Below are 26,792 nucleotides of genomic sequence, written 5' to 3' on the forward strand. Positions count from 1 at the left end.
ACTGACAGTCTTCACCATCATATGACTGCTTTTGAACTTTTCTTGCCCACAACGCAAAAGTCACTCAGGTTCTTCACAAAACTTCATGTTTTTCATGTCCTTCTGCTCTGCTTCTTATTTTCTTTCACCGTAGATTAAAATAAGCTCAGTGAACAGTAATTCAGTTTTTGCCCAAATATACAATATTATATATAAAATGCTTTTATGTGATAGGTATATAATAGGCTAAGGCCTGAATTCAAACTGACTTATGAAAGAAGTCATGTGGGTGGTACAAAGGAACATTTGGAAAGACAGAACATCCCTTCTAATCTCATCCTATTTCAGTTTCACTCACAGTCAACCCACAGGCCATAGTTGCTAAGTTATTAATGGAAATTGTAGGAAGAAAGGATTTCCATATTTGGTTTCTCAGGTATTTGCTTCAAATCCCCACCCTCTCAGATAATCTTGGCATCTCATGGTTTTTATTAGGTTCCACACATTTTGGCCATCTGCATCTATTCTTTGTTGCCAAGGTACCCACTATGACATGGACTCCAACAGTAGAAATAGCCAGAGTATTAAAATCTCAATTCGCTTGTTAAATGTGGGTACAAATGATGGTGGAAAATGTAGGATGCTGGTTGAAGACCGAAGGGAGTTGTTCTGAGAACAAAAAGATAGGGAATATATTTAGATGAATATCTAGTTTGTCAGTTGTTTCTTGGACTGGAAATAAAGCAGCCATTTTTTTTTGCTGGACTTATTTATTTATTTGTTTTTTTGACAGGGTCTCATGCCCAGGGTGGTCTTGAATTTATTATGTAACCAAGGCTAACTTTGGACTGTAGCTCCCCCTGCCTCTGCTGCCAGAGCACTGAGATTATAAACATGTACCCTACAACAGGCTTCTTTTCTTGACTTTTAAAGCATTAAGGTTATCTCTGTTTTAGTTTTTTGGGAGTTCATTACTAGTACACAATCCCTTTCTGCTTTTCCTATACAAATCATTTCTCCTTAGATTGATTGTCAAAAGCATACTCAGATTTCTACTTCTGGTCAAGACAGAATGACAGTGGGCCAATTTACTCTCCCCAAGGAAGCAAACAAAAAACTTGATGATACCTATAAAAACAAACAAAAAATCCCACAGTACTGGGATATTGGGCATCAGTACGGAAGGGCAGTGATTCCCAAGTGACAGAAAACAAATAAACTGAGGCCCCTAGTTTCAAGCTGGGAGAAAGGTCTTAGCCTTGAATTCAAGGAAGAGACTTACAGTGGAAGGTGAAGAGTCGAGCAGTGGTCCTGGCTGATGCTTGGGCATCAGGTAATCCGAAGGCTGAGTGCTAGAAAGAAGAGCTACACAGAGTGGATACTTTGAAACCATCAGCGGTTGCTCTGAGAGGTTCAGTTGATTGCTATTAGTGTACTGGTAAGAGAAGACGAGCTGAGGTCAGGGATGGAACCACCCAAAAATAGAGGAAGTCATCCTTAGAGCTCAGGAAGGGCTGGAAATAGTGTACAACAGTTCTCAAAGACATTATACTCCATATATCACTGGGTACTCAGAACTCAGAAGAGTTTTGCCTCATCATTGGGGAAATCAAACATTGACCACACATCACCCTGGTCTTTCCTAACAAAGCTTACAGTAAGATGCAAAAGATCATACTCTTGGTGATTAAGTATGTCCTGAATCAAAGCTCAATATTATGTAGAGAGAAAACAGCAATCCCAATACCCAGTGAAATAAAATTCACCAGATTTGGTATCTAAGAAGTTCCAGGCATGCCACAAATTAGGACTATATATGACCCATAGTCAGAGATGAGCCACTCTGACTTCACCCAGAGTTGAAATTTATGCCCAAATGGCATAGATAATAGAACTAGTAGACAGGAAATGAAAACAATGTTTTACAATGTATTCCACAAGCTCAAAAAGCTGGAGGGGGAAAAGTAACACATGAAGTAGTAACAAGGGAGATACAAATGTGACTCAAATTAAAATTCTGGGGATGAAAAATTCACTTGATACACAGGATACACAGTGAATTTGAAGACTATCCAAGGCAAAATATTGAAATAAAAAGCAAGGGAAAATCAAAAGAGCACTGGTGAACTATGGGAGACTTTCAAACCATCTAATATAAATGTATTCAGTGGAGAGGAGGGTATAGTAAATACAATATGTGAAGAAAGGGTCAGCAAGATGATTCAGCAGAGAAAGTTGCTTGCTGCCAGGCCTGAGGATGAGCTTGGTCTCTGGACACACGTGTTGGAAGGAGAGAACCAGTTTCCACAAATTGTTTTCTAACCATCACATGTGTGCCATGACACACAGGAATAAATAAACACATTAAAGAAGGAATAAAAAACTTGAAGAAATTAAGGCCCAAATGTTTCTATATTAGACAATCTCAATAAATCTAAAATTTAAGAAACATTAAAAAAATCTATAAAAAGACACACTATCCTAAAACTAATGAAACCGGTGAAAAAGAGAAATCTTAAAAGCAATCAGAGAAAATAAGAAGATTAGTGAGAAATGAACTTAGCTAAGGAGACAAGAGGATTGCACACAGGAACAGTGTGAGAGGTTGCACACAGGAACAGTGTGAGAGACTGCACACAGGAACAGTGTGAGAGACTGCACACAGAACAAGGCTAACAGGAAGACAGTAGGGAACTTAAAAACCAACATCAACAGTACTGAAAGAAAAATTTTATCCTCATGAAAATTATTAAAAGATGAAGGCAAAATACAGATGTTTTTAGACATTCAAAGACTGCAAGAATTAATCAGCATTAGACCTTAATTATGAGAATTACTACATGAAACTTTTAATGCAAAAGGAAAATGATAATCAAAACCCCAAATCTGGATGTATATGAAGAAAGAACACTCAAAATCATAACTGTTGAGGCTAGATACAAAGACGCTAAAATTAGATTAATTCTCCTTAAATGTTGCTGTGGTGATATATTGTGCACCCCAATAAAATTTATCTGGAGATCAGAGGACAGGGCCAGCCACTAGATTAGATATAGAGGCCAGACAGTGAAGGCACATACCCTTAATCCTATCATTTGGGAGACAGATATACACCTGGATCTGGTGAGTTCAAGGCCACGCTGGGAACAGAGCCAGGTGTAATGGCACACACCTTTAATCCCAACACTTGAGATCTCATGGGAAGCACACACGCCTTTAATCCCAGAAAATAAGATGGCAGGGAAGAAAAGGGTATATAAGGCATGAGGAAACAGGAACTCACTGTCTTGAGACTAAAGATTTCCTAGATTTAAGAGCTTGTGACTGGCTTGTTCTGCTTCTCTGATATTTCAACTTTCACCCCAATATCTGGCTCAGGGTATTTTTTAAATTATTAATAAGACCCTTTAGCAATTCATGTTACAGGTAATTTCAAGGAAGGTACTAACAGTGAGCTGGGGATGGCTCAGGAGTAGGATGTGAGCCCACCATGTGTGAGGCTCAGGACTCAGCTCTTAGGGGAGAACTTAGGGGCAATCAATGAAATAAGATAAAAAACAACAATAACAAACAGCAATCAATGAAGAAAAAAGTCTGTCTGAAATAGAAAAAAAATTCAATAAAACCTCTGGTCAGTATCTAGGTTGTGGGTTTGGTCCTTAGCTTTAAAGAGACAAAGATAGTAACAGATACACACACACACACACACACACACACACACACACAGAGAGAGAGAGAGAGAGAGAGAGAGAGAGAGAGAGAGAGAGAGAGAGAGAAGAGAGAGAGAGAGAGAGAGAGAGAGAGAGAGAGAGAGAGAGAGAGAGAGAGGGAAACATAGTACTAATTATTAATATCTGGAATGAAAAAGACAATCTCAGTACTAATTTTATAGATATCAGATTAATAACAGGTAAATATTATGAACGACTTCATACTAGTAAGTTAAGTAATTAGGTGAAATGGATAAATTTCTCTAAAGATGCAAACTATCAATGTTAAGTTAAGGGGAAATAAATTACCTGAATAACTTTATATCTATATAGAAAATGGAAATTGTAAAAATTTTCTTACAAGGCAGATTCCAGGTCCAGATGTCTTTATTGCTGAGTCCCAACTTTAGTTTTGACAGTTAAGAGCAACACATGGGGCTGGGAAAATAGCTAAGTCTGTAGCGTGCTTACAGAAGCATAAGGAACTGAGTTTGATTCCAGCACCCAAGTAAAAAGCTAGATGTAGCAGCACATGCCTGTAATTCTAATACTGGGGAGGCAGAGACAGGAGGACTTGGGGCTCACTGCTAAAGGTAGTCTAGCATAATCAGGAAGCCCCAGGTCATAGTGAAAAACATGAAACACCCGAGAGGTATGTCTCTGAGGAATGACACCCAAGGCTGACGTCTGGCCCCCACCTGTACATGCACCCAAGCACACATATGCACACACTGGTATGTAAACATACACACACACACACACATGCTCCACATTCACTATTAAAGTAATGGCATGAATGTTATACAGGTAAGTACTTTCTGATTGGATCTGAGGCTCAACCTATCAGAGCAAATTTATATCTGACTGGCCAAAAGCCAATGGCTAAGGAGGTCATATGGTTTTGTTAAATGGGCATGTTGTCAAACCATATTCTAAATACGTATGTTTACACACATAGATCAGTGCTACTCTCAACCTTGGTCAGAGAAGCTTTTGTAGAAGTGGGCAGTGGTTACTGCAGAGACCCATGACAGGTCAAAGTACTGAGAACAAGTGATGGTTGTGTGCTCAGTACTAAATGGGACTTATATCAACAGTCCTTTCTCATCCAAGGCTTAGAGGATATTACGGAAGAGGGAGGGTACAAAGAATGCAAGAGACAGGATAAAGTGGAGTGTTGTGAAATTCTAGTTTCTGCACAGGACATGGCTGTTGGATTCATGAAATCATAGCAGCTGTGCTTAACTGCGTAAGACCTACATGAGATGAAGCCTTTCAACATTCTAGCACGGATGGAGATGGATGCATGCGCCCCCCCCCCAGCTTGGAAGCTATTGACAGTTAATGGCTGCTGGGGGCTGGGGGGTGATTCTTTCAGGGGTATAGCCACTGGTAAGATGCCTATGATTCACTAAATAACCCCATACACATACACATGCATCGCTGCCTGGGGGACCAGCCTCCATACAGTCCAGGGCTCAAAAGGAAATCCACAGCATCAGCATATACTGCAACTCTTTTTTTTTATCTGAGAGAGTTAGGAGAAAAGACAATCACACACTCTCTTGATGGTTTCCTTCAGACCTTTTCTTTATTCTTCTTTGGCATTCTCTATTCTTTATTTTCCTGGTGATTTCCTTCTTTCATTCTTGATGTTTTCCTTCTAACTCATTTAAACTCTCATTCTTGATGTTTTCCTTCTAGTCCATTTTAACTCTCTTTTTCTCTATCTCTATTCTTTCTCTTGCAGCTTATATACCCCAACAAAGCTTTTCAGGCAATATAAGAATTACAATGTGATTACATTATGTTTTTCAAGTGAATGATTACAATGAATACAAGTAAAAACTAGCATGTTTTTCATATCCTTTACATGTTTAAACATTTTACATATTACAGGTGAAAAACAAATTATCCCAAGAACCCACATACATTCATATCCAAGCAACTTGTTATAGATTAACCACATAGGCAAGCCAGATAGTTTTCTTAGTCATGTCTTTTACTGGCAGACTGCATTTTGCCATTACAAAGAATGGGCCAATTACTTTATTACGTATCTTGAAAGGTAATCTTATAAGGAATCTTAAAGGAATCACAAACCTTAACTTTTATATATGAAAAAGAATCAGTCAGCTCTACTTTAAATCTTTGGGGTGCATACCCACTCATCAATAGTTTCTTACATCAGGAGATTGAGGGCAGAAATGGGTATAAGGAATTAATCATCACTTTTGATCATCAACCAATCCTAGCAAGAAAGGCACCTAGGCTAATGATAATTGGGTTGCTTGTATTCTTGACTCTAACCTAATGAATGTATAACTCAGTTATGTGTCCTTGTGAACTTAAGATTGTTTTCTGGGGTTTTTCATCTTAAAACTATTATCAAAGCATCTGATCTAACCTGAAGTTATTTTAAGGCTTGGTTTCAGCTATGATGAGCTCCAAAACCTGTGAACACATCTCCCAACATTAAAGTTAAACAAATTTAAGATAGCTGGGCTACTGGGACTCAATTGTTTTTCTTAATCATTAATCTAAGCCACAATCTGTATGGCTTCTCAATAGAAACTCATGTGTTATAGTAGTGTGACACTTCCTTGTTTATATTTTAATCATCAAAACTCTCTTAAACTAACATTATTATTATCATTTAGACAGTACAGTTTAGGAAGAAATCATCTTCATAATAATCCACAGGTAAAAATGCTCAGTAGAACGGGATGTATCCATGAGATAAACACACTACATTACAGGCAGTGCGGATCTCCCCACACCCATTCACAGCATGCCAGATACCAGAGAAAGATGGCACTGGCAAACATGTAAAGGCACAGCAGAAGCAAAAGACATTCTGGGGTCTGTAGTCTCGGGGCATTGCCTATCCAAGATCCATCCATCAGAGATTTTCCTCCTGGTGGGCTGACACCCTGAAGTCAATTGCCACCTGCTGCTCCTTTGACATGGCTACCAGCACACATGTACATGCAAGCAACTCTAATTAAACTCTGGGTTCTGTGGCTAGTGAGGTCATAGTTCTTAGTGAAGAGCCCACTACTGCCAGCTTCCTAAACCAGTATAATTCTTAGCTGTGTTATAAACACTTCTCCTCATACCCACAGATAAGTATTGCTTTCATCAAAGAAGCTTCTTTTTGCAGCATACAGAAACTATTACAGAATGCCATAATTGGTCACAATGGAGAGAACAGGCAATTTGGGGAGCCCAGATCCAGCTGATCCCAAGGCTCAGGGAACATCTCAGCAGAAAGATTGTAAGAGCCAGAGGACTAGAAAGTTTGCTACAAGATTGTGCCTTCTAGATATGGTAGGGAAGCTAGACCCATGAACTTTTAAACAAAGTAGCTGTTTAAACAAGACCTGAAGAGTGATGGCAAAAGTTGACATGCCAATGTGAAGAGCTACAAGCAATTAAAAACTGCAGATGGGGGGAATTTACCAAGGATGAGATCCCTAATTGATAATTCAATACCAAGAGGTCAACCATAAAACATATACATAGAAACTAGACTATGTGAATCCAACAGGTTCTATTTACATAATTATCACATACATGAATTTGTTAACATAAATATATGTTACTAAAAATTAAAGAAAAAGAAGACAAATTTAAGAAGAAGCTGAGGAGCATGGGAAAAAAGAATAGAGATGATGCAGTCATATTTTAGTTAAAAATACATTAAATTTAAGAAAGAATAAAAGTCCAGTGGGTTATAAAAAATAAAAAAGACATGAAACTAAGCCGGGCAGCAGTGGCGCATGCCTTTAATCCCAGCATTCAGGAGGCAGAGCCAGGCAGACTTCTGTGAGTTCAAGGCCAGCCTGGTCTACAGAGTGAGATCTAGGACAGACACCAAAACTACACAGAGAAACCCTGTCTCAAAAAACAAAACAAAAAAGAAGGCTTTTGCTTTCTTGAATATGAAGATCACAAAACAGCTGCCCAGGCAAGGCGTAGGTTAATGAGTGGTAAAGTCAAAGTCTGGGGAAATGTTGGAACTGTTGAATGGGCTGATCCCATAGAAGATCCTGATCCTGAAGTTATGGCAAAGGTAAAAGTGCTGTTTGTACGCAACCTTGCCAATACTGTAACGGAAGAAATTTTAGAAAAGTCATTTAGTCAGTTTGGGAAACTGGAACGAGTGAAGAAGCTAAAAGATTATGCTTTCATTCATTTTGATGAACGAGATGGTGCTGTCAAGGCTATGGAAGAAATGAATGGTAAAGACTTGGAGGGAGAAAATATTGAAATTGTTTTTGCTAAGCCACCAGATCAGAAAAGGAAAGAAAGAAAAGCTCAGAGGCAAGCAGCAAAGAATCAAATGTATGATGATTACTACTATTATGGTCCACCTCATATGCCCCCCCCAACAAGAGGTCGAGGGCGTGGAGGTAGAGGTGGCTATGGATATCCTCCAGATTATTATGGATATGAAGATTATTATGATTATTATGGCTATGATTACCATAACTATCGTGGTGGATATGAAGATCCATACTATGGTTATGAAGATTTTCAAGTTGGAGCTAGAGGAAGGGGTGGTAGAGGAGCAAGGGGTGCTGCTCCATCCAGAGGTCGTGGGGCTGCTCCTCCCCGTGGTAGAGCCGGTTATTCACAGAGAGGAGGCCCTGGATCAGCAAGAGGCGTTCGTGGTGCGAGAGGAGGTGCCCAACAACAAAGAGGCCGCGGGCAGGGAAAAGGGGTCGAGGCCGGTCCTGACCTGTTACAATGAAGACTGACTTGCTATGTGGGATTACACCAGAAGCTTGCAGTGGAGTAATGCTCCACTCGCGCCGGACACAGGGAGCAGCGAGCACGCGTTCCCCGCCACCCGACCCGGTCGGACAGGATTCCTCGGCCGCAGCCCCGCGGGGAGATCTCTGGAAACATGGCTACAGAACATGTTAATGGAAATGGTACTGAAGAGCCCATGGATACTACTTCTGCAGTTATCCATTCAGAAAATTTTCAGACATTGCTTGATGCTGGTTTACCACAGAAAGTTGCTGAAAAACTAGATGAAATTTACGTTGCAGGGCTAGTTGCACATAGTGATTTAGATGAAAGAGCTATCGAAGCTTTAAAAGAGTTCAATGAAGACGGCGCATTGGCAGTACTTCAACAGTTTAAAGACAGTGATCTCTCTCATGTTCAGAACAAAAGTGCCTTTTTATGTGGAGTCATGAAGACTTACAGGCAGAGAGAGAAACAAGGGACCAAAGTAGCGGACTCTAGTAAAGGACCAGATGAGGCAAAGATTAAGGCACTCTTGGAAAGAACAGGCTACACACTTGATGTGACAACCGGACAGAGGAAGTATGGGGGACCACCTCCAGATTCTGTTTATTCAGGTCAGCAGCCTTCTGTTGGCACTGAGATATTTGTGGGGAAGATCCCCAGAGATCTATTTGAGGATGAGCTTGTTCCATTATTTGAGAAAGCTGGACCTATATGGGATCTTCGTTTAATGATGGACCCACTCACTAGTCTCAACAGAGGGAACAAGTGGCTGGATTTAAGCTTTAGCCAGCTACCCCTTCGCTTTCACTTTCACTTTCACTTTCACTTTCGCTTTTGCTTTCTCTCTTGCTTTCTCTCTGTCTCTCTGTTTCTGTCTCTCTCTCTCTCTCTCTCTCTCTCTCTCTCTCTCTCTCTCTCTGGATTTACACCTAGGACTCTAGGTGGCTGTTTTGAAATTCGCTCGGATTTCTACTGTTCTACGCAGATTTGGTAAGTCATAAAGGAAACTATTTAAAAGACAAATTTTTTCCACATTTAAAAAAAATGGGTTTCCTGTGTACATTGGAAGAAAATTGGGTTTTGTTTGAAATTTTAGGCAGTCTGACAATGGAACAACTATATGAAAAGATTAGTATTATGGGAATTATGCAGTTAATCACCATGCTTATTCTCATTTTACTATTTAAAAAGATAGTCGATTTAAGTGCCAGGATAACAGCTTTAGAAAAACCTGTTAATTTTAACAGTGAAGTTGGTTCAAGTTTGGATCATAAGGTTACAGAAAGAAAGCCTGTTTTCACACAGTCATCCTTAATTTATCCTGTAACCGTACAGCAGATGCCTGATCAAATGGCTACACAAAATATCTGGGCTCCAATTGAACTGATGGATTTTAAAAGGTTTAAGGAGGCAATAGTATCTTATGGCATGCATTCCCCATATGTAAAGCAAATGTTAAACTCTTGGTCAACATATAATAGGATTATACCACAGGACTGGCGGGACCTTGCACAAGCTGTTCTGGAACCCAGCCAGAGAATTCAATTTCTAACGTGGTTTAAGGAGGAAGCTAGAAACGTAGAAACACAATGGAGGGATAAAGGAATACAAGTTTGTCAGGATCAGCTTATTGGAGAAGGCCAATATGCTTCAATACAAACACAATGTTTATATGATGTTCAAACCGTAATTTTATGTCGAATGGCAGCCTTGAATGCATGGGACAGAGTTGATGAACCAGGAAAAAAACCTGAGTCATTCACAAAGGTTATGCAAGGCCCAAAAGAATCTTTCACAGATTTTTTAGAAAGACTGGCTTCAGCAGTAAACAGAATGGTCTCAGGATCAGAAGCTAGTAAGGCAATAATTGAAGCTTTGGCATTTGAGAATGCGAATGCAGCATGCAAAAGAATAATCAGGCCGTTAAGGGCAAGATCTGCACCTTTGGAAGATTGGATTAGAGAAACAATTAATGTTGAGGTTGATGAGCATGATACGTGGGTAGGAGAAGTAATTTCAAAAGGTTTGAGGAGTGTTAGATGTTTTGGGTGTGGAAAGCAAGGACATTTTAAAAGGGACTGTAAACAGGTCATTCCTAGAAGCAATGTTTCTTCAAGGAACAATGGCAACAGAATGCCCCTTCCTTCTGGAGTATGCAGAAGGTGTGGTAAGGGAAAACACTGGACCAACGAATGTAGATCAACAAAGGACAGACAGGGTAATCCTTTGCCTCAGTTTTCGGGAAACTCCCGGAGGGGCCTCATGCAGGCCCCCATAGCAAAACCAGTTCAGACCTTTCCTGCAGCTGTAGAGGAAATCCCTGCTCTGAGCGATTAAATAACCAAATGACTATTGGAATAAATCATGCTGGTCAGGATGATGAAAAAGAGAGAATAGAAAATTCAGGAGAAAACATAAAGAAAATTTTTTGGCAAACTTCTATTAATGAACAGAGACCAAAATTAACGATAAAAATAAATGGTGTTTTGTTGTCTGGTCTGGTAGACACAGGTGCGGACATTACCATAATTGCACCAGAATTTTGGCATCCAGCTTGGCCTCTTCAAGAGGTAAACGTTCAACTGTTAGGAATTGGGACATTATCTGGAGTGAAACAGAGTGCAAGATGGCTGGAATGTATAGGTCCAGAAGGACAGAGAGGAAAATTAAAACCATATGTCGCTAACATAGCTATGAACCTGTGGGGTCGAGACTTGTTGCAACAATGGAATACTCAGATTAAAATCCCTCCAATCTCAGAAACAAATCATAAACTAGCACATGTTTCTGAGAGAAATATTAGAAGGCATTATTTTGAGTGGTCACCAGCCATCCATATTATACAAGAACAGGGCACAACAACTGATAATCTTCCAAAAATACCAACAGCTCTACCTTTAAAATGGTTAACAGACAAGCCTGTATGGGTTCAGCAATGGCCTTTAACAACAGAGAAACTCCAGGCTTTAGAAGAGCTGGTAGAAGAACAGTTAAATGCTCAGCATATTGAACAGTCAACCAGCCCTTGGAATTCTCCTGTATTTGTTATTAAAAAGAAATCTGGTAAATGGAGAATGGTAACAGACCTTAGAGCAATTAACAAAGTAATTCAGCCGATGGGCTCTCTACAATCTGGAATTCCTTTGCCTACTCTGTTACCAAAAGGATGGCCTCTCATAGTTATTGATTTAAAAGACTGTTTCTTTTCAATACCCTTACAAGAAAAAGACAAAGAAAGATTTGCTTTCACAGTGCCTACTTATAATAATTCTCAACCGGTTAAAAGATTTCAATGGAGGGTCCTCCCACAGGGAATGTTAAATAGCCCAACTCTGTGCCAATATTTTGTACAACAGCCATTGGAAGTGATACGTAAAAAATTTCCTAAATCTATAATTTATCATTATATGGATGATATTTTACTAGCTGACTCAAATGCAGATACTTTAGAAAGAATGTTTGAAGAAGTAAAGAAAATTTTGCCTTGCTGGGGATTACAAATTGCTCCTGAAAAAATACAAAGAGGAGATTCTATTAATTATTTAGGATATAAAATAGAGCTACAAAAAATTAGACCCCAAAAGGTGCAAATTAGGAGAGATAGACTACAGACTCTTAATGACTTTCAAAGATTATTTGGAGATATTTCTCATCTACGAACTATTATTGGGGTAAAAAATGATGAACTGACTAATTTGTTCAAAACCTTAGAAGGTGACAAGGACTTAAATAGTCCAAGAGAATTATCACCTGAAGCTGAGAAAGAATTGGCCTTGGTAGAAAAGAAAGTACATGAAGGGCACGTGGATCGTATTGATTCAAAGCTGGATTGCATTTTGGTTATTTTACCTTCTAGGCATTCCCCTACTGGAATATTAATGCAGAGGGAAGATATTATATTGGAATGGATATTTTACCAAATAAACCAAATAAAAAATTAAAAACTTATGGGGAAAAAATCTCTGACTTGATTTGGAAAGGAAAATTGAGACTTCGTCAATTAGCAGGAATAGACCCAGCAGAAATTGTCGTACCTTTAACTAAGGAGGACATTGAAAAATTATGGACAGAAAGTGAACCTTGGCAAAGAGCTTGCAGTAATTTTTTGGGAGAAATTAACAGCAAATATCCCAAAAGCAACAGAATTGATTTTATAAAGAGAGCTGATTGGATCTTGCCTCGAATTGTACGGCAAAAACCCATATCTGGAGTTCGTACATTTTATACAGATGCCAACAAACAAGGAAAGGCAGGTTACAAATCAGAAAATTTAAGTAAAGTGGTACAAAGTCCTTATAATTCAGTGCAAAAATCAGAATTGTATGCTATTCTGTTGGTATTAATGGATTTTTCAGAACCTCTCAACATAGTGACTGACTCTCAGTATGCTGAAAGAGTGGTATTACATATTGAGACTGCAGAATTTATCCCTGATGCTTCAGAATTAACTTCACTATTTATTCAATTACAAGATACAATCAGGAAAAGGAGTCATCCTTTATATATAACTCACATCCGATCTCATACTGGTCTGCCAGGCCCTCTAGCACAAGGCAATGATGAGATTGATAAATTATTGATAGGAAATGTGCTGGAGGCCTCAGAATTTCATAAAAAACATCATGTCAATAGTAAAGGTTTAAAAAAGGATTTTTCCATAACCTGGCAACAAGCCAAAGAAATAGTAAAGAAATGTCCTACTTGTTCCTTCTATAATCAAACGCCATTACCAGCAGGATGTAACCCAAATGGTACTCAGAGAAATGAAATCTGGCAGATGGATGTGTTTCACTTTGCAGAATTTGGAAAAATGAAATATGTACACCACACTATCGATACTTATTCAGGATTTCAATGGGCAACTGCTCTGAGTTCTGAAAAAGCTGATTCTGTAATCACTCATTTGCTAGAAGTTATGGCCATTATGGGTATACCTGCACAAATCAAAACTGACAATGCTCCATCATATGTCTCTGTTAAAATGAAACAGTTTTTTGCTTATTACAATATAAAGCATATTACAGGTATACCACATAATCCTACAGGTCAAGCAGTTATAGAAAGGTCAAACAGAACTCTAAAGGATATGCTAAATAAACAGAAAGGAGTAACAAAAACCCCCAGAAATAGACTGCATAGTGCTCTATTAACTTTGAATTTTCTGAATGCCAATGAGAAAGGAACAACAGCTGCAGAGAGACATTGGGTAATAGAAAAAACTACAGAATTAAATCAGCCTATATACTTTAAGGATGTGCTGACCTCAGAATGGAAACCAGGGTATATATTACGTTGGGGACGAGGTTTTGCTTTTGTTTCTACAGGAGAAGATAAGCTGTGGGTACCATCAAAATTGATAAAGGTTCGATTTGAACAAGAGAAACCTCTTAATTAGAGGAGGTGATAGTTCATCAACCAGCATGAACATCCAATTTAAACTAACTTGTACAGTAACACATGCCTTTTCATTTAATCAGATAATAACTTGCCAAAAAGGAACATCCCCAAAATTAGTCTTGGGGGAAGGTTTTTGTTTTTGTCTTTTAGGAGAATGAAGGTTAAGGAATCTGAAGGAAACAAGACAAATGAGACAACTGAAGAAAAGGGACAAATCATCTATCCCAGGAAACAGAGTATATGGGAGTATATGGCATATGGGTATATATTATCTGAAAATTTTTATGTCTTCTTAAATGTTTGTTTCTGCTTTTCTCTAAAGATTTAACACTATTGGTTTTCTAATAGTCCCAGTTCAATTAAAATTTAAAGCTGACTTTGGAGTTGGAGAATGGCTCTCTCCTTCTTTAAACTCAAGCATGTTGTTAAAAGGAAAATGCAAACTCCCTGTATCATGCCAGAAAGAGCCATTTTCTGCTATGGGACAGGACAAAAGCCAAATTAATTAAGGGACTATTCTATTACTAATCTCAACTCTTTGATTCTATTCTGATTCTTTAAACTTTTCTTAAAGTATAAATTTTATATCAAAATTGACAAGATTGATATATATATATATATACATTTTAAACTTTGTTAAGATATGAATGGTTATATAGAGTACTAACTAATTCTAGAAAAAAGGCTTCAATTAGCTGCATATATATGTCTTTGTGTTCGAGTCTCTTATCAGTTTTCTGCAGGAAATCACGGCCAGGCCTAACATCAACTGAAGTCTCCGGAAAGAAGATAGGGCCCCACAACAACAACAACAACAACAATTCCACGTGGACAATAATAATATCACTAAACTGACAAACATCATCTACAGATCAGCTTTGAACTACAAGGTGCTCAGAGCAATTTTGAGATGACTAGCTGAGATGATCCAGTCTCAAAGACTACTTGAATAAGGACTTGAGATAAACCCTGAACTTTGGCTTTATACATAGACTGGGTAATAATGAAGGATATAGTTACCTTTCCTAGAATTTGACAATTAACCTAAATTTTTCTTTCAGGATAAAGATAACTTCGCCCATACCCAGCAGGAAGCAATTTTAAGAATATGACACCCACATTGCCAAAGAAGTGGTGTGGGGCGGGTGGTTTTTTGGTTCTTTTAATGGGTTTTGGGTCTGGGATAATTTTCATTATTTAGGGGGGTAGGTTACAAGTTGTCAAGGGTTAGGAAAAAGGCTAAGCAAAGGAGATTAGATTTAAGGTTCTTGTTTAAAAAAAAAAAAAGAAAAAGAAAAGAAAAAGACAATTACTAGTTTTAAATACTTTACATTATTACCAACTATTAGGATATAAAGAAATGAAAGTTAGTAGTTAGACATTACAATAGAAATTGTAGTCATATTAGATATGTTTTAAAAATTGAGCAGATGTATTTTAGACAGGTCATCTTCAAACCCTTCAGAGATCTACAGAATATGGCATTTAAAATGTTTTAATAACTTAGAAATTTTTCTTTTTTGAGACATGTCAGCTCCTGGCAGTACCAATCTACTTCAGAGAAAATATGGGCATTGAAGAAACTGCATATGGAGTTAATTTTCATTGTGGCAAAAGTTAGCCACTGGACAACAAAGTATCCTCGTATCAACAGGACAAAATGGACAGACAGAACACGAAACAAAGGACTACCGATTCCTGCCAAAACAAGTGTGGTTATGGCTTTATCAGACGGCATCTTCTGAGGCCAGGACAATATGGCACCATCCCTGAAGTGGCCTTCACAATCTGGAAAAGGTACGGTGCCCTTTTCTTTGAAGGCAGCTGAACAGGCAGTGGGCCGATGGCTTCTGTTGTGCAATGGAACAGCAACTGAAAGCTCACGCCTCTCAATAGTAGACTGGCATTTAATAGAGGGATGTGGAGAAGGGCATGCTTAGATGAAGCCATATATACACAGCCAAGAAGAATGGACAGCTGGATTCAAAAACCATCAACAATTTCCAGAATTTAAAATCCTGAATCATGACATGACACTAGTAGAATTCAGGTGTTTCTGGTACATGGACTGCTCTCACCCAGTGTGAGGTTGAACTGTTGACCTTGTGTACAACCTACTTCACAAATGAGTCTGTCAGATACGCTAAGCCTATAGGCTGAAGATGATGCCCCAACACTGCAGAGAAACCTCAGGTGACTGTCCAGGCAGCTGGCTGTTTCTGTCGACTCACAAAATTTTTGGAAGTTGCTTTTGTGCACTTCCTGTTTTTATTTTTGTTAGCTAATATTATTTCCTTCTTGGGTTTCTGAGGGAGTTGAAGATTAGTTAGTTATAGTTGAAGATTAATTAGGATAGAAAGTGAATTAGATACATTTTGGACTTACTAAAATAGGATAGATAAGGGAATTATTTTCTCTGATTTGTCAAATACAAATGGACTAGACATCGTTTAGGTATTTGTTACTTGTATATATTGTATATAGTTATTGTACTTTTGTATATAGTTTTTCTTTTGTTAGTTATAACCTTTTGCCTTTTTTCTTTTTATTAAAATAGAAAAGGGGAAATGTGGTGATATTTTATTTGTACTGAAATGTTATTTTAATTTTATGTTAATAAATAAAGTTGCCCTGGGGTCAGAGCTATTAGAGCCATAGTAAGAGCATGGTGGTTAGAAGAGCTAGGTAGATTTCTGTGTGTTCAGGGATACAGCCAGTATTGGAGACATATGCCTTTAAGACCTGGAGGGCGGTACTTACAGGCAGTGATGAGGCAGTCATGTGGTTGGGTTTACAACCAATGAGAAGGCAGAACAGAAAGATTATTTAAACAGGGACACAGGAAGTACCTCCCTCTCTCGGGGAAGCTAGGAGTACTGCAGGAGGTAAGATTTTATCTCTGAGCTCTGACCTCTCGGCTTTTCTCTTTTACCTTGGCTCTGTGTTTCTTATTTTAATAATACGATTGGTTACATCTACAAAAGTAGGATGGACATGTGGTAAAAAAGCCTTCCGAAGGTTGTGAAAGGGGGATAGAAGAGGGAATGGAGGATGGATATGATCAAAATATATATACATCAAAGAATAAATAAAAACCACAGAAAATGAAAGTAATCCTTGCTGATGAAAATGCATGGAATTATATAAAGTATTTAAAGTAGAAGTGAATATAAGGAGATTACATTTTATTCCCCCAAGTTAATCCATGTAAAGACACATTCTAAAAGGCTGGAGTTGCATAGCAGGAATCTTAAAAGGTCTTATTAATAAAATCAAACCTGAAGCCAGATATTGGGGTGAATGCTGGAAGATCAGGGAAGCAGAACAAGCCACAGTCACCTCACCTTGCCAGTTCCTCAGCTGATCTTGTTTCCTCAGACTGGAAACCTCTGTGTCCTCATCCAGATGGATCTCAGCTGAACTGCTACTAAAAACCTAAAAGCTTAACCAGGCCCTAGTTCCTGGTTCTCACACCTGATATACTTTTCTGCTTTCTGCCATCACTTCCTGGGATTAAAGGCATGTGTCACCATGCCTGGCTGTTTCCAGTGTGGCTTTGAACTCAGAGATCCAGACGGATCTCTGTCTTTGTAATGTTAGGATTAAAGGTGTGTGTGTGTGTGTGTGTGTGTGTGTGTGTGTGTGTGTGTGTGTGTGTGTGTGTGACCATTTTCTGGCCTCTATATCTAGTGGCTGTTCTGTTTTCTGACCCCAGATAAGTTTATTAGGGTACACAATATATTGGGGAACACAATATCACCACAGAGATGGAGCTCTACTTTTTAAAGTCTAGCACTGTAAAAAGAAGTAAAAATTCTGATGGATATCATTCTATATTTTATAGTAGTGTGTACACATAAATACCCACATTAAATGCTGAGTTAAGCAAAAAGCTATGTGATTGTAGATGTAGTGTATGAGCCTGCTTGGTTCATTTAACACAGCATTCCTGCCCTTTCGTGTCCAGCTTCAGCATTAATCTAAATTTGTTTGAGTTCCTGCTGTTGGTTGTCAGTGCATGATACTGTACTGCTTTCTCTCTTCCTCAGCCCATGTGTTGAATTTCCAACCCCTAATGTGAGTGCATTTGGGCCTCTGTGCATGTATTTAAACTTAAATGATGTTTTGAAAAAGGGGAAGACTTGATCCAGCAGAATAACCAATTCTCATCATAAAAGACAGAGGGAGCTGCTGTTCCCTCCTCACCTTGTAGGTTGCAAAGGGAAGTCAGAACCAGGAATTCAATTTAATTTTGGACTTCAGAGCTTCCAGATTTTTGAGAAATTAACATATTTCCTCCCTCCTTTTAAAAACAGAAACAAAACAACAAACAAAACAAAGCAAAAAATGCAAAACACACCTCAGGATCTCACTGTGTAGATCAGGATAGTCTGGGATTGGAGATCCTCCTGCCTCAGCCTCCCAAGTAATGGGGTTGCAGTAATGGGATTGCTTGAGAAACATATTTTTGCTTGTTGGTGATGCTGCCTAGTTCACGGTATTTTATCATGACAACTAAAGTTTACCATTGCAGATTGTTTCATATTTTTGCTTTGCTATTATAAAAAACATAATTATAGTGAAAATGGCCAATCTCCTAAAAGCAATCTACAGATTCAATACAATCTCCATCAAAAGTCTAACACAGCTATTCACAGAAATTGAAAGGAAAATTTTTAGCTTAATATGGAAACAAAAAAAACCCAGGAGAGGAAAAAAATAGAGAATAATAAAAGAGTTGCTGAAGTTATCACCATCTCCAATTTGAAATTGTACTACAGAGCCATAGTAATAAAAAATACATGGCATTGTCATAAAAACAAACATGTTGATCAATAGAATTAAATTGAAGACCCAGACATAAATCCAAACACCTATGGACAGCTAATTTTTGATAAAGAAGCCAGAAATAAACACTGAAAAAAAAAAAAAAAAGACAGCATCTTCAACAAATGGTGCTGGTCAAACTGGATGTCTGCATGTAGAAGAATGCAAATAGACCCATACTTATCATCCTGCATTAAACTCAAACTCCAAATGGGTCAAAGATCTCAACATAAAACTTGGTACACTGAACCTGATAGAAGAGAAAGTGGGGAATAGCCTTAAACTCATTGGCCTAGGAGAAGACTTGCTGAACAGAACGCCAATAGTGCAGGCACTAAGATCAACAATTAATAAAAGGGACCTCATGAAACTGAAAAGCTTCTGTAAGGCAAAGGACAAAATCATTTAGACAAAGCAGCAGGCTACAGAATGGGAAAATATTTTCACTAACTATACATCCAATAGAGGACTAATATTTCAAATTTATAAAGAACTAAAAACAAAACAAAAAACCAAAAAACCTAGACATTAAGAAAACAAATAACCCAATTAAAAATGTGGTACACTGGGTTGCCTAACCCAGCCTTGACACAATGCAAGGTGCTTAGTCTTATAACAACTTGATATGTCATGTTTTGTTGATATACATGGGAAACCTGTCCTTTTCTGAATAGAAGCAGGAGTAGATGGGGGTGGGGAGGCAAAAGGAAGGCTGGCAGGGAGGGACTGGGAGGAAAGGAGGGAGAGGAAACTTTGGTAGGGATGTAAAATAAGCAAATAAATAAATAAAAATATTTACAAATTAAAAAATGCGGTACAGATCTAAACAGAATTCTCAAGAAAGGAAATTCAGATGGCTGAGAAACAAAGAAATGGTCAACATCTTTCATCACCAGGGAACTGCAAATCAAAACTACTTTAAAATTTCATCTTACACTCATCAGAATGGTCACTATCAATAAAACAAATGACAACTTACATTGACAAAGATGTGGGTTAGGGAATACTTATCCAGTCCTCGCAGAAGCGCACATCGGCCACCAAGGAAATCAGTGTGTCTGTCCCCTGGGAGCCAGGAATGAATCTACATCAAGATCCAACTATGCCACCCTTGCACATATACTCAAAGGGCCGTAAAGTCTACTATAGAGAAACTTGCTCAACCATATTTATTGTTGCATTATTCATAATAGACAGAAATTTCAAACAACATAGATGCACCTTAACAGATGAAAAAGAAAATGTGGTATATTTACACAATGGATATTACTCAGCTATTTAAAAAATAATTCATGAAGTTTGCATGTGAATGGATGGTGCTAGAAAAAAAATCATCCTGTGTAAGGTAACCCAGACCCAAAAGATAAATATGGTATGTATGCAATTATATGTGGATGCTAGCTGTTAAGTTTTCAATAAGCAGGCTACAATTCATATAGCCACATAGGTTAGGTATACTTACTATAAGGGACTAGAAGGGAGGGAAGACTCTCCCTCGGAAGGTGAAATAAAATATATGGATGGGTGGGGTTGGGGGAGATTGGAATGGGAAGACCAATTGAGGTTGGAGGGGGAGGGAAGTGTGGTGGTTTGAATAGAAATGGCCCCCCGTAGACTCATGTGTTTGAATGCTTGGCCACAGGGAGTGGCACTATGAGGAGGTGTGGCCTTGTTGGAGGAAGTGTGTCACTGTGGAGGTGGACTTTGATGTCTTTTTTTAAAAGATTTATTTATTTATTATGTATATAGCATGTATGACTGCAGGTCAGAAGAGGGTACCAGATCTCATTACAGATGGGCTTTGGTGATGCAGCTGTTTGTGAGTCATTTCTGCTCCTATAAGTAATCCCTCACCCATATTCCTTCAGTAACCCCAGTAACACCCATCGATTCACTAAGTCGAACTTTGGTGGTATCCATGCTTTCATCCGTCATGGGCTCCATATCTGGGATGAGTAGACATGTGTGTAATATCTTCTCCCCAAAAGTGTTGTCACACAACAGCTGTCTGCAAAATATGCTGCTACTACAGTGGTACAAAAGTTGTAGGAGTAAACTCTTTCCTCCCCAACTATCTTTCTGGTCATGGTGTTTTGTCACAGCAAGAGAAACCCTAGCTAAGACAGAGACCCACAACTGGACAAAGTAGAGAGTAGGAGACCTTGGAACATTCAGTTCCTACATCACTTCTTTCCCTTCAGGACTCAGGGCTCGGGGAACTGCAGAAAAGGAGGCAGAAATATTGCAAGACCCAGTGTGGGTAGAAGACGCCAAAGAAACAAGGCCTTCTAGTCTCAAGAGGACTGATGTACATATGAACTCACAGAGACTGTGGCAGCATGCACAGGCCTAAGCCAGATGGGGTTCCAGTGATAAGAGGGGGAGCAGATATAAGGTTCCATCCCTAACCCAGAAACTTTCTCCAATTCATTACTACTCACAAAGGAAAAAATAATTTTCTTCAATGGAGTCCTACAGGGTATACAAATCACACTTCAGGTCAGGCCCCATGCCCAGCAGCAGATGGTCAACACAAAATGAACTCAATGGTATTTTTTGACTCTATTTTTCTCATAATGCGTTGTCTGTGTATTTTTTCCCCTACAGGTCTTTTGCTTATATGTTATGGTCTCTCTTTTTTTTTCTTTGTCCTTATTGGATTTCTGGGTGTTCTCTGTATCTCTTGTTTCTTGTGATTTTTCTTTGTTTCCTTTCTTTTTTCTCTGTTGGTTTATTTGTTTTTATCCTATCAGGTTTTTTTTTTTTTTTTTTTTTTTTTTTTTTTTTTTTAGTTTTTTGAGATAGGGTTTCTCTGTGTAGCTTTGTGCCTTTCCTGGAACTCACTGTGTAGCCCAGGCTGGCCTCGAACTCACAGAGATCCACCTGCCTCTGCCTCCCGAGTGCTGGGATTAAAGGCATGCACTACCACTGCCTGGTGGTTTGTTTGTATTTTATCATTAGTATATTATTATTATTATTAAATTCCTTTTGTTTCCTAATGAGATAGAGCAAGAAAGGATGTGAATTTGTATGAGTGGGGAGGATCAGGGACGATGTGGGAGAGGGGAAACTGAATCGGAACATATTTTATAAAAAAATTTATTTTATTTCAATAAAACAAAACAAAAAATTGCACTGGAATTCCTATATATTCATATTCACACACTGATGCTAATGATTCCATAGAAGGGAAAACTGAGGGTCTGACTGTTGGGTTATGGAGTGCGTACACTGAAAATTTGGGTAGATACGTTTGGAAGTTCTAGGCTGAACTTCATAATGATGTGATTTTGTAATAGCAAGGCCATGTTCCCTGCACAGTTTATAATTTGCTTTCTTATTTGTAATGATAGATGAAAAGAGTTACTGACTTGCTTTTCTCCCAGGCTTAATGCTGACATTGGAGGCCGGGAATAATCTTCTACGTGGTGTGCTGTGACATGCTTTCCACTTACCATCAGTGGTCTCTGGGTATCAAGTATCGGTAGCGCTCTGTCACTACTGTAGTAGCAACTCCCAAAGTCCCAGTTTCAACCTTGAGGGCTAGGTCCCCCACTCTGAGAACCTCTAAAACATGTCCTGGATTTTCAAGACAGTTAATGCAAACCGCTTTGAAACCTGTAGGCTTGCTATCAGTGAGTTATTTTACTAAGTGGTTATTGGGTCAATTCTAGTATTTTCTTGGTAAGCAAATCTTCAGTGCAGGCTATAGTTTTTGTATTTCCTTTGGGCTAGGGGTGTAGCTCAGTGGTAGAATGAGTGTTTGCCATTGTTTCAATCTCTAGACATCCTTCTTGAAAAAGGGACTTAATTCACAATATCAGTCAAGTTTCAAGTAAGCAGTATAAGGATTATCTTATAAGCACTTGCTATTTGTTTGTTTCTTTGAGAGGGTTCATGTTGTGAAGCCCAGGCTGGCTTCCACCTGCCAATTTTTCTCTTTTTGCCCAGGTGTCAGGATTACAGGCATGAAGCCTTCACTACTCAGTTAAAAAATTGCATTAAAGTTTTATTTATGTACTTCTTGTGAGTGGGTGTGGGCATGCTAGCTGAGTATTGAGTGAATGGAGCTCAGAGGACAACTCTCAGAGAGCCTGCTATCACCTTTCATTTTGTGGGTCTGGGAGTTGAACTCAATGGTTGGGTTTGGTGGTAAAACCCATTGTTTACCAGCTGAGCCCTTTGCATGGTCCTATATCCCCCATTTTAAAAGGTAACATTGTTCTACTTCTGGTAGGGGATACAGTAGCTTGTAGAGTGCTTGCCTCACACAAGGAAGTCCTGTGTTCAACTCCCAATATGGCTAAAAACAAAGATAAAATTTTTCCTTCAGAAAAATAAGGCATATTATGTAAGGTATAAGATATGGGCCCTTTTGCATCGTTATTCAGCAATTTACATTAAATTAGGGTGTATCCTTCCATCTAATTTCTGACAGAATAATGGGCCCGTGTTCTAACCTAGTGAACCTGTGAAAATATCAACTTACTTGGCAAATGGAATCACAGGATGAAGAAGTGAATCGGTTAAGGATCAGGAGAGTTGCTTGGATTACTCAGGTGAAACTTGGATACCTCTTTGAGCTGTGGTCAGAGAAGGGCAGACATGGTGACCGTGACTTCGAACACTGAGAAAAGGACTCATGAGCCTTTGGGAACTGGAGAGGGTAGGAGAGCAGACTTTCCTGAGCCTGTAGTATAAACTCATTCCAGCCTAAAGCTGTTCTGCAGGGAGAGACCTATTCTTCTGGACTTCTGACCCACACACTATAAGATGATGAATTTATGCTTGCTTTAAGCCACCCAAATTGTGGTAATTTGTTTCAGTATTGATAGAAAATCAATATAATCTTCTACACTATTATTCTTTATAGCCATGTATGATTTTGGCTTGTGATGGATTTTTAAAACTTGACTTTAACTTTTTTTTAAAGTAGAAATATACTGGTAATTTTTTACATTCCTTTGCGTGCTTTTACCCCTCTCCAAACGCTATTATATATACTTCGTGTAACCTGAAGACAGAGGGCAGTTCAGGCCTTCCTGGGAGAAAACTTGGGCTGAGGACAAATTGTGAGATACAACACCACAAGCCGAGAGAAACTGAAGTTAGATAGACTTCTGGAACCCTGGGTATGACTCATTTTTCAGAGTCAGTTTTTTACTTAAACCCTGAGTATGAGTGCCAGGTTCACTGAGATGGTCAATTCAACAAACTCCAAGCTCAGAGGTCGTAAATTAAACTTCTCTGAAGACTGATGTTAGGATTTTTGGGGGCCGAGGGCTCAGGGCGTCTGGAACACCCAGCAAAGTGGGCTGCACAGGGCTGCCTGAGCGCGCTCCCAGCTGTTTTGGGCCCTGTCGGCTTCCGCCCTCCGCTGCGGTCACGTGCCTGCGCTCACGTGCCCGACGCTGCTGTCACTTCGCAGCTGTTCCGGCTTCCTCGGTGAGGAACAACGTCTCCTGCGGTCTGCCTGCCGCGGCCGCCCCGCCTCGGAGCTCGACCGGCGCCCGCCCGCCCGCCCGGCCGGCCCTCGCGTCCCGCCGCGGTCCAGGTGAGGCCGCCTGGGCCCCTCCCCGGCTCCGGAGGGCCGGCTGCTTTCCCTGCGGGCCGGGGTCCGCAGAACCGCACGGCCATCCCGGAGGGAAAACTGGGGTGGGCGCGGGGGCGGGGGCGAGCGCGGGGGCGGGCGGGGGCGAGCGAGCGGGCGCGGGGGCGGGCGCGGGGCCCTCGGTGCCCCCGGGCGCCAGCCCCTCCGGACCCAGCCGGTTTTGCCCGGGACCCGCAGCCTGCGCCGACCCTGCTTGTTTAGGCAGCACGTTCCCACATAGAGAAATTTAAGTTCCACCCTGACTAAGCAGAGTGGGAACGCGGAGTAGAATTTGGGTGTGATTTTTACTTCCTTATGGTTGTGGGCAAGAACATAAATTTTGGGAATGGGATGCCAGGCTTTTCTATCGTGGTAAAAAGAGGTGTAAGTTTTTATCTGTAAGTTGATGACTGAGGATTTTTTAAAAGCTCATTATTGTACATTTTTCTTGTTAGACTAGACATGAAGCATAATAGATGCCAATAAAATACCATAATTGGGCCTTTATCTATATTTAATAGTATTTTCTGTAGAAGAGAATGGAACGTGATTTAATAGATTTCAAGTAGTGGATTTTTTGGTCGCTATTAGCATATTCAAAGCACTGGGTTTGATTTCACCAAAGGTGGTCAAAGAGTCTTATTTAATATTCCATTTAATTCCAAATTTGCTGTCAGTCTCTTAGTCATTTAAAAAGTCTCACTGTACATTAAGGCTAATAATTAAAAGCTCTTCCCTAGAAAAGAAAAAGCCAATAGAAAGCCCTTTTATGGGACTGTGAACAAGATTTGAGATATGTTAATGTTGTACAGTCTTAGGATCTTTAATATTTAAATTAAATGAAATTAATATGATTATATTAATACTAGTAGTTAAAATGTAATGCCTGCTCTTCTGTTTTTATCTTGACCGTAAACTGAAGATCTGTGGAGAAACATTCACTATCATATTAGATGACCAAAATGGACATTCGAGGTGCTGTGGATGCTGCTGTCCCAACTAACATCATTGCAGCTAAGGCTGCCGAAGTTCGTGCCAACAAAGTGAACTGGCAGTCTTATCTTCAGTAAGTACCGGTTTGCTGTGAATCATGAATGTCATGTGCTTTTACATCAGCCTTTTTCATGGTCATGCTTCTATGAGAGAAATACTGGAAAAATACTAATTGTGGAAGAAACATTTCCTCCTCTCGACAGATAGCTGGAGCCTCCTGGTGTGGTAGGAGCAGCTTGGGGGAAGTAGAGCAGTTACTATTATTATGGTGGTTATTTTATTTTATTTTGTGTGCATGACTGTTTTGCCTGCATGTATGTATGTGTACCACATGCATGCTGGTGCCTTCAGAGATTAGAGGAAGGTAGGTCTCAGATACCCTGGAACTGGAGTTACAGATGGTTTAAAACACCATCTGTGTGCTGACCTTTGCAGGTCAGAGGATAACTGTATGAGAACTGGTTCTCTCCTGTCAGGTACTAGGGATCAAACCCAGGTTGCCAGGCTTGAGTGGCAGGTGCCTTTACCCTCTGAGACATCTCACTGGTCCTCAATTATTCTTGATGATATTTTATTATTGTCTTTTATTTCATGTGGGTTTATTTTGGCATATTTATAACTGAATTTCTGAGGATCAGATTTGGATATGCACATTGAAAAATCAATTGAGCAGTCTGTTGCTAATTTATTTTTCTTGTCTACACAAAGGTTACATAAAGTAGTGTCTCAAAAGGAACTCATAGTATCAGAACAGACCTTTACTTCATTGTTAGTGGCGATGGTAGGAAGCCGTTCAAGGGCTTGTGAGTGTACAGGAAAGGGTAGCTAATTCTACCATCTGAAGTTACCTGAAGCGGTGATCCTTCAACTTAGTTAATTCAAGGAGGAATGCTATTTGACCATATGGCAAAGAAGAGGACTTGTCCAGATACAACAGACACTGTCTTAAAGGCAATGATTGTGCTGGAAGTTATTTATAGTTTGGAGGCAAGCAGTGGTGAGAGCTGAAGCTCACAGCAAGACAGGGGTACCTCTGTGCCCTTGGGAGGAGTTGGGCCTGTTCCTGCCACTTGGTGCTTTTCAAGATGATTCTTAAGCCATGAAACCCACAATATATTTGAAGTCTAAGAGGGTCAATATGTGCAACTCATGAAAGTGATAGTTGATTGTAGATGGCAGTTTGTGTTCTAGTGTTTCCTTTTTCAAAACAGTCCCTATCCTCATGGAGTACAAGGAACAGAGTTTAATATCTATTTACTCTTGGAGCTGGAGGAGCTCAGTGGTAGAGTACTTGTACAGTGGGTGTGAATGTGGGATACACAGTACCACCAGGAGAACCCAAATGCCCGTTCTCCTGAAAAGCACTGCTAAGGCTGCTGAGGTTCTTGGCCTGCAGTAGATGACCTAGTTCACTGCTTGGTGGGGAAGGGAAGTAGCTTAGACACAGGGAGAATCTTATATAGAATCTACATAGTGGTAGTGTTAAGGTTGTTGGAGTGGTCAGAACTGGGCACATTTGAGAAAGTTAGTGC

The 26,792-nt window shown here is 39.5% G+C and overlaps 2 protein-coding genes and 1 pseudogene across 10 annotated transcripts in view; all 3 read left to right on the forward strand.

Annotated features, from left to right (window-relative positions):
- Positions 1-7,608: 7,608 nt before the first annotated feature.
- Positions 7,609-8,490, forward strand: LOC143266835 (heterogeneous nuclear ribonucleoprotein Q pseudogene; annotated as a pseudogene).
- Positions 8,491-8,493: 3 nt separating this feature from the next.
- Positions 8,494-24,518, forward strand: LOC143271732 (uncharacterized; the record flags this gene model as incomplete). The annotated part of the gene is made up of 2 exons (XM_076563595.1): positions 8,494-9,218; positions 23,942-24,518. Coding segments are annotated over 2 exons (1,302 nt in total), but the record flags the coding sequence as incomplete, so codon positions are not given.
- The window catches only part of Atp6v1h (ATPase H+ transporting V1 subunit H), a 111,289-nt gene continuing 108,553 nt past the window's right edge, over positions 24,057-26,792 (forward strand). For 2 of the 9 annotated variants that reach the window (XR_013049016.1, XM_076563986.1), the window contains exons 1-2: positions 24,383-24,665; positions 25,190-25,333. Coding sequence is in view for 5 of the 9 variants with exons in the window: in XM_076563986.1 (XP_076420101.1) it covers positions 25,221-25,333 (113 nt within the window). In the remaining 4 variants the exon portion in view is untranslated. Of the gene's footprint in view, positions 24,232-24,382; positions 24,666-25,189; positions 25,334-26,792 lie in introns of those variants that run through there. The other 7 variants (XM_076563985.1, XM_076563988.1, XR_013049014.1 and 4 more) reach the window with 7 other exon arrangements.

The sequence above is a fragment of the Peromyscus maniculatus genome, chromosome 2 (assembly GCF_049852395.1).
Source record: "Peromyscus maniculatus bairdii isolate BWxNUB_F1_BW_parent chromosome 2, HU_Pman_BW_mat_3.1, whole genome shotgun sequence".
Classification (NCBI taxonomy): Eukaryota; Metazoa; Chordata; class Mammalia; order Rodentia; family Cricetidae; genus Peromyscus; species Peromyscus maniculatus.